Source organism: Cannabis sativa, chromosome 9 (genome assembly GCF_029168945.1).
Source record: "Cannabis sativa cultivar Pink pepper isolate KNU-18-1 chromosome 9, ASM2916894v1, whole genome shotgun sequence".
NCBI classification, from domain to species: domain Eukaryota; kingdom Viridiplantae; phylum Streptophyta; class Magnoliopsida; order Rosales; family Cannabaceae; genus Cannabis; species Cannabis sativa.
The window spans coordinates 22337516-22346654 of NC_083609.1; the positions used below are offsets into that span (position 1 = coordinate 22337516).

At 28.4% G+C, this 9139-nt stretch overlaps 1 protein-coding gene across 1 annotated transcript; it reads right to left on the bottom strand.

The window, feature by feature from the left end:
• Positions 1 to 6123: 6123 nt before the first annotated feature.
• Positions 6124 to 8218, bottom strand: LOC115723208 (cyclin-dependent kinase inhibitor 3). The gene is made up of 3 exons (XM_030652642.2): positions 7886 to 8218; positions 6600 to 6803; positions 6124 to 6471 (listed from the first exon to the last, which is right to left on the bottom strand). The coding sequence occupies exons 1-3, from the start codon at positions 7912 to 7914 to the stop codon at positions 6432 to 6434; spliced, it is 273 nt and encodes a 90-aa protein (XP_030508502.1). The 5' UTR covers positions 7915 to 8218; the 3' UTR covers positions 6124 to 6431.
• Between the last annotated feature and the right edge of the window lie 921 nt (positions 8219 to 9139).

The window sequence follows — 9139 nt, forward strand, 5'->3', positions numbered from 1 at the left end:
TCGTGTCAAAATAATTTAATTCATGAAATTCAGGTTCACTATAATTTGTATTTCAATGAAACTTTCAAAATGTAATGTAAATTCATTACAACATAATCATTACAAGTTTCATTTTTATATACACGAATAATATAATTATATTATTCTCTAAAACATATACACTCTTCAAGAGTCACTATTATGTTTATCAAACTTTATATTTCTTAAAGAATCACTGTCATCAATTCAATGATGTGTATAATTTAAAAAGTACATGACAACTTGATCATGTTGTTGTAATGGTCAAATAGATATAACCATAATATAATATTTATTTTTCCTGATATCTTTTTATAAAGTCGTCTAATTTATTAATAGACTATTCACCAGTCTAATTATCATGACTTGATATATTATATATTTAAATGTACAACCACTACATATAATAAGTTATTTTTTATCACTTTCATAACTAGATAAAAGTTATACATTTAGGTACATACGAAGATATTTTAGTACTCCAAGTAGCAATTGTATGTAAGATTTCTTCAAGAAGCTTTTCAAATAATCATTCTGTGATTCTTTATCACTTTGATTATATTGGATCACTAACAAATATTAGTAAATTATATATCCACTTCTGGGAATATGCAAACTGAATTAAATAGTAACTGTATATATACATATCCTGTACCCACAATAGTTTGAAACTATTGATTTCAAGAAATAATAAAATTATGTATATATTAATTTGCTTCTGGCATTACCAATATATGTGAAATCTATATTCTTTGAAATAGAATTTCATGTCTATTCATTCTCTTCATGGAATGATATTTAAATATTCTAAATGTACAATAAATTTGTACAATTCACACTCTATTCAATAATCAAATATACTTTTATCTTGATTATAAATGTGTCCGTACGACAGGTACGCGACTACTATTATTCAATTCCACACATGATATATAGATTTCATGCACTTTGATTGTGTGTGGTATCTCATCTTTTGGTTGTTTCCACTTTCTTCTGGAAATATATGAGTAGTAAACAATATTGCATTCACTTCAGGAAATGACATTGAACAAGTAGAACATTATTATAAATTTCTTAAAAATTTATTACTTGTTCATATATAAAAATATAAGAAATTATTCAGCAATTTCTTTTACGATATTTCAAAGAATATATGAATACAGTTTTTGCATAGTCTCCAAGATGTATGTAAAATTTGATCTTTGATATATGTCACATGCAATAATTTCTAAGATTGCAAGTAATAACAATGTATAATAACATGACTAATACGAATAATCTTTAAAAGCAATTGTCTTCAATTCGTATCATTCTCTGCAGGGAATGATGAACAATAAATACATGCCTCATGTATTTAAATAACATTAGTCATGCTCATTGTTATTCTCATACTTTGATGTTTCAATGCAATTTTCTTAACATTCTCTTTTTTTTTTCTTGGTATTCAAAATCCTCTATAAAATTGAATCAATAATAATCATTTTTAATGATTCTTTAGTTGTATTCACATAAATACAATATTTTTTTTCGACAAATATAAAACATTTACTTTAGGAAATGTTTGTCAAAATCTATATCGATATTAGATTACTTTTCATTGTCCTCAAAGAATATAATAACATATATATAAATATATATTCATCTCTTTCATTATATATCAGTTAACTATATAATGAATATTACATTTGCATAATCTTCAAGATATATGCAAGATTTTATTGAGGATGCATAATCTTCAGGATATATCCAAGATTTTACTGAGGATGCATAATCATCAAGATATATGCAATATTTTATCGAGGATACATAATCTTCAGGATATATGTATAATTTTACTGAGGATGCATAATCATCAGGGTATATGTAATATAATATCGATGATACATAATCTTCAAGAGATATGTATAATTTATATAGATTTTTTTTATCATATCATAAGCACACACATATATTGTAAATATTATAAATGATAAGAACATAATATATATATACATGAAATTAATAATAAATATATAAAGACATATACATACATATATAATATATATAAATATATAGATAAAAGAAAAGAAAAAAAAATCTTGAAATTGTTTTAGTCAGATGAGTATATATATATAAATATATATTTAGTGTATCGTGATCTTAAAACAATTCAAGAACTTTTACAAAATACTTACATTGGGGCTTGGGCAGAGACTCATGCTTGAAGCTTGGGCAAAGACTCGTGCTGATAACGTGTTATAAAATAATATAGAATAGATGAGAAGAAAGAAGAAGAAGATGAAGAGTGAAAGAGAAAGTGAATGAGAATTTCTCAGTTGTTTATTCTAATGGGGTGAACCCCTATTTATACAAATACAAGAAAATATTAAGAAACTAAGAAAAAGGAAACTAAGAAAAATGAAACTAAGAAAAAAAGAATGTTGATTACAAATAATGGTAATAAATAAAAAATTTGGACATCCACATAATTAATAATATTTATAACAATTCATTAAATATAATCCTCATTAGTATCATTTTATACTATTAAATTAGAATTCGAGTTAGTAGTGTTTTATCATATTCTACAAACTTTAGTTAAGAAAAAGAACATAGAGAATAGAAAAATAAAATTAAGAAAAATTAAATAGTAAATTGAATTATAAAATTAAGAAAAATAGATTAAGATATATATAGAATTTAGAAATTGAATTAAAAAAAATGATTCGTGATTATTTTTTAAAAATGTATAGTATATACATATATTTATTTTCGTAAATATTTTTTAAATTTGATTTTTTTTTTCTTTTTTGAAAAAATAAAAGAAAAAAGTAATATAAATTTTAGGTAATTTTTGTTTTTTTATATACTCAATAATACTAATTAAATATTCTTTTTTACATATAAATTTTGGGTAAGTAATGGGAGCGACTACCATTTTTTTAGGATTAAGGATGATAGTATATTTAAGATATATATATATATTAGATGGATGTTACGTGCCGAGCCACGTAAATGTAAGTTTTATTTAAGATTTGGAGTTTTTTTTAAATTTTTGTAACTTAAAGTGGTATGATTATTTGAACGATTTGTTTTATTCTAAACTCTAAACCAAGTTTAGCACGTGCCCTGAAAGAGTTTGGAAAACAATGCATTTGTGATAACTCTGAAAACTAATAGTTGTCCCAAGAACATAGCTCAAGAAGAAAAAGTAAATAATAACAGTCCTGATGAAGATGATCCAATCACTGACAAAGAGAACTTCTGATCAAAGTTGTAATCCTTGGTCAATAGGTCTGCACACGGTTAAAAACCGAGCAATCAAAATTTAAAAGTAGAAACCTGCAAGACCGCTTACAACGTAGGAGAAGGCCTCTGCATTACAAACATGCTGCAACAAGTAGAGATTTCTAAGTATCAATACAACCTTCAAAAAAACAGACTACAAATTAAATGCCTCCATTTACTAAGTTTTCTTAGAATTGAATAGCACTCTCAATTATATAGAACGCTCTATATGTACCAAGATATAAATACGTTATGATTATCCATTGTTACAATCCTAATAGTCAAAGATTCTCTATAGATGATCTACATCGAAAATGGATAAATTTACCGTTCTACCCTTCAATGTATTTCATCCTTAAAACACTTAGCTACCTATAAATGATATTTCAGTTTACTAATATAATTACTAAATGAGGCCTCAATCATTTATCTCTATTAGCTTCTATAAGTATTTAGAAGTGAAACAATGATTTCCTTCGAGCTTGGCTGAATAGAGATAAATAATTTATGCCTCATTTCAGTGATTATATTAGTTTACTGAAATATCATTTATAAGTAGCTAAGTGTTTTAAGGATAAAATACATTGAAGGGTAAAACGGTAAATTTGTTCTTATTCAGTGTAGATCATCTATAGCTGATCTTTGACTATTAGGATCAATGAATAATCATAACGTATCTATATCTTAGTACATATAGAGCGTTCTATATAATTGAGAGTGCAATTCTAAATATATAGTGGCACAAGGAGGAATTAATAAGTTAAAAAATTTACTTGGTGAATTCTAGATCTACTTATTAGAAGCTCAGTTATATAGGCCCATGGTCCCCTCATTAGTTGAGATAATACTGATTGCATACTCAATTAATTAGTTTTAATTAATCAATTATAATTCTAAAATTAGACTATATCTTATTTATGAATTTTCACTAAGCAATGACTTAATTTTGAAGAAAAGAAGTTGTGAGGTCAATTTATTAATTAAGAGACTTAATATGGTCTAATTAATAAATAATATAAATGACAATTTTATTTGATAATTAATTATAATTACAATAGAACCTCTATTCAAGAATACACTTGGGACCAAGTAAACTATATTCTAATTAGGAGGTTATAACTAAATAGAGTTACACTAGAAAAAAAAATTAAAAAACCAAAAAATATCAATGTAACAATAATAACAATAAATAATCATTAATACTATATCATAATAGAAATATTTTAGAGTAAATATAATTTCATACATGTATTATATAATTTAAAATAAAATTATTAATTTTACATAAATAAATTTACAAAATACATGTATATATTTTATTAAGATGTAATTATTCTTATATAGAGGTATACTTTGTTAATACGTGACTTTAAAAATGTATAACTAATTACAATTTAGAGGTTATTCTTATTTATAACTGGCCCAAATCGGGACTTGATTTTTTTATAACAAATTAGAGGTTATTCTTGAATAGAGTGTATTATATAAATAGTTTTGGCATTTATAAAATTGAATTGGAAAATATAGTATTATTGAAAGAAGAATAAGTAGTTGAAATAAAGTGGCAAAATTATAACTAGAAAGTGGTTCCTTTAGTGGTCGGCCTTAATGTGTTTTTTGTCCAATATTTTATTTTTTTTAATCCATATAATTCCACTCTAAACTCTAGTTGAAACACTATATAATGTACATAATATTCTCATCTCATCGAAGACTTTTCAACCTACCAAATCTAGTTTTCACTCTCTGACAACTAGTAGATGAGAGACACCTTCCATACAGTTTTCAAGCCTCCTTCATTGTTCTTCATACTCGAGATTATAGTGATAGAGTGTCCTGCCACACATAGCAGATCAAGTACTCAATCATAGTAGGTAAGACGGTAGTAACCAACCCGAAGGAGAGAAAGAGATCTAGGCTCAGATCTTGATAATACTTTGCGACAGAAAGGAACAATGGTTAGAGATCTGAGCAGAAGGAGTCATTATATTTTGCTGCAACCAATGTAAAGTTTTCTAAATTCTTATGCGTTTAATTTCATTGTTATAGAGATATTCATATTTAGGATGTTAATCAACATACTTGTTAGTAAATCTAGATCCTGGTAAAATATTCCCAATAATCATCCTCGTGGGAATTATCCCTGTTCAAGAGTCAGGAGGTCGAGTTCGGGACTGGGTCAATTTTATGTGAAATCTGAAGTCTAAAGGAGTAGATGTTGAGAGATTATTCCTTTACGCCTCAATTGTGGTTGATACGATCTGGCGAACTCATAATGACAAGGTACACAATAATTCTCTGTGTAACATTACACATTATATTGATTCTATTTCTACTTGGTACGGAGACTATGAATTTTGTTTGTATGCATCGACAAAGGATCTTGTGTCCCCTAGTTGGTCTCCACCACCGGAAGATTAGATCAAAGTCAACTATGATGTTAAAATTGGTGAAGATTCAATGTATGTGGGGCCCTAGCTCAAGATCACTTTGGGACAATTTTGTGGGTGGCGTCAAACATGCTCAATTTCTCTAATCCCCTCATTGGAGAAGATGTAACATGTCTATTAGCTTTGGAAACGACTATTAGAGAGCATTTCAAAAACAGTTATCAAGACGCTAAAGGGAGCTTGCTCTACTTAGGGTATTGATAACTATGCGCATCATTGTAAAATACTCTCTAACCTTTTGATTAGTTGTAATTTTTCTTTTGTTTTGAGAACTTGTAAGTTTGCAACTCATAATGTGGCAAAGTGAGCGTTTGTCAGAAGTAAATCTGGCTTAGTTGACCTGTCTTCTTCTATCCTAAGCAACATCGTTTATAATGACCATTAGATCTAACTCATAAATTCACACCACATATTCTTCTTCGGTAAATACAACTATTAGTTATTCGCTCATACAAGATTCGCATACCAAAACAAGGTGTACATATTCTAACATAATATTGTGATATTGCAGAGGCTACTTCAGCAAACCTAATTTTGTACTTGAGCAAATACCAAAAGGTTCAGTCAAGTTCACAATGTTATTGATTGTAATCCAACTTCTCTTAGCACTAATTATAGACTCAGAACTTGCAGTCTCAAGTTCAACTTCCAATTCAATGTTCCTCATCTAAGGAACGACTTGCACCCATTCGTACCTTACGGGAGTGGCGATTCATTGGTAATGTCAAAATCGTACCTAAAAAAATAAAAGGTTCATCAGTTATTTGCATTTGTGTGCTGTGGTCCCAAATTGTGCACCACTAGCAGTCAAAACATGTATCAAAATTCACACTCAAAATAATGGAGTGAGATAAGATAGTATACTTCTCAATAAAGATTCTCTGTTGCTGCTGCTCGGCGAAAGCAAAGAACTCTTCGATCTCCTGCGCTGTTGGGATATTCCTTCGTATTTCATTTCTCACCCTTTTGTTAGTTGCAATAGAACTTGGCCACCTCATGGTTGAACCCAGATTTCTTAAGATGTCCGACTCCCTTATCAAATTAGATGGTGTGCTTTCTCTGGTGCTCCTATAAAATCAGAGTGACAAAATACCCAAAATTAGCACTTGTAAATAAATTTAATCACTTAAAAAATTAGCACTACTGCAGTCCACAGATCAAATATACCAGAGAAGAAAAGTCTGAAATCGCCCACCCCCAACCAAAAAAAAAATTCTCAATATTTTCTACTTATGATGGCCTAGTTTATATCCACATGGAACATAGAAGGGGGTTATACCGGACAAGTACCAAAACATTTAGGCATGAAACTACTCTTTGTCATCTAGTAATTTAGGATGTTTGGCCACAGAGCAAGTCCAAAGATTGGATCAAGACCCTTCAATGGAAAACATTACTTACAAATGCTACCATACATGTAGCTGTAGGCGAGCCTCTCAAACACCAACAAGCATTTTTAGTGAAATCTATGTCTCCATTTTGTAAATATATTTTTCTCCATAGAACTATATCTATTTTTTTTTTTTTGCTGAATACATAGAACTATACTTTAATACACAAAACTGGGAAACATATTTACATATTGTTGTATGTAATCAAAAGTTATACAATGATTACAAATATAACCTACTATCACTACTATAGTAATTTTATATTCCTTATTACAATTGCAAATCTATCTCTTCTTTTCTTTTTTTCTTCTTTGTTTATAATATAAGAAAACCTCAAATCTTGATCATTAATTAAGGAGAAGAAGCTAGGCAGCTGCTAAACCCTTCATGATTCTCAGATTCATTGCACCCTTTTGTCTCTGAGTAATAATTAATACACATTCTTTCAAAAAATAAAATTACCAATACACAAACCCAACATATTCTCCAAAGCCTTCACAGCAACTTACCGTAACTTTTGTACACCTTCACATTGATATTGTAAGAAAATCTTAAATTTCAGTAAGAAAATCTTATTTTTAATATCAAAATTCACACATACTACAATGAATTCCAACAACTCCCAAAATTAATTATCCAATAAAATAACATGTCATTAGAATTAATATTTAAACAAAAAACCAGATCTGAATATTTCTATTAATGCAAAGATGAGCAGAATTAAAGAAGAAAAGAAGTATGAGATGGTGGGAAATGTACCGATGTTGTTCTGAGTCATTCATCGACATCAGCCACACGAAGAAGACTGAAACTTGACTTGACCTCAATCGCAGTCGTCCACCAGCGGCGGTTCTTCGAAGGGTTGGCAAAGCAGAGAGCAGGAGTGGTGGACCGGTTATCTGGTGCGAAGTCTTGGCTCAGGCGGAGGACATCGATTTGGTGAACGCAGAGGGAAGAGCGATTTGTTGCAAGAGTGTTGATTTGGGGAAAGCAGAGGGCATGAGTCGTACGAAGTATTGTTTGAGGATTTTTTTTTTTTTTAGTAACTTAAAAGAAATATTTCGGATAATATCCTTTTGGTAAATAAAATGGGTTGTGGTTTTTCAAAAACAATAATAATAATAATAATAATAATAATAATAATATTTAGTAAAATTTACATGTGGATACATTATAATACAATTAATTACTAATATATCATATAAAATATAAAAGTTCCCTTACCATGAATTGTAACGAACATTCTTCTTTTTCTTAGTTTCCCTTTTTCTTAGTTTTTTAATATCTCACTCTTATATTTGTATAAATAGCTGTTCACCCCATTAGAATAAACAACTCAAAAATTCTCATTCACTTTCTCTTTCTCTCTTCATCTTCTTCTTCTTTCTTCTCATCTACTTTATATTATTTTATATTATTTTATAACACGTTATCAGCACGAGTCTCTGCCCAAGCTTCAAGCATGAGTCTCTGCCCAAGCTTCAAGCATGAGTCTCTGCCCAAGCTTCAAGCATGAGTCTCTGCCTAAGATCCAATGTAAGTATTTTGTTAAAGTTCTTGAATTGTTTCAAAGTCACGATACACTAAATATATATTTATATATATACTCATCTCACTGAAACAATTTCAATGATCTTTTTTTTTATTTTATTTTTATCTATATATCTATATATTATATATGTATGTATATGTTTCTATATATTTATTATTGATTTCATATATATATAATGTTCTTATCATTCATAATATTTACAATATATGTGTACCTATGATATGATAGAGAAAATCTATATAAATTATACATATATCCAAAAGATTATGTATTATCGATAAAATATTGCATATATCCTAAAGATTATGCATCATCGATAAAATATTGCATATATCCTGAAGATTATGCATCATCGATAAAAAATTGTATATATCCTGAAGATTATACATCCTCGATAAAATATTGCATATATCCTGATGATTATGCGTCCTCAATAAAATCTTGCATATATCCTGAAGATT

Bases quoted from the DNA above. Each gene is read 5' to 3' on its own strand.
- LOC115723208 (XM_030652642.2), bottom strand. From the start codon at position 7,914: ATGTCGATGAATGACTCAGAACAACATCG. The intron at 6,804-7,885 runs GTACATTTCCCA...CTGATTTTATAG, and splicing joins AATGACTCAGAACAACATCG to GAGCACCAGAGAAAGCACAC. The intron at 6,472-6,599 runs GTATACTATCTT...TTATTTTTTTAG, and splicing joins CAGAGAATCTTTATTGAGAA to GTACGATTTTGACATTACCA.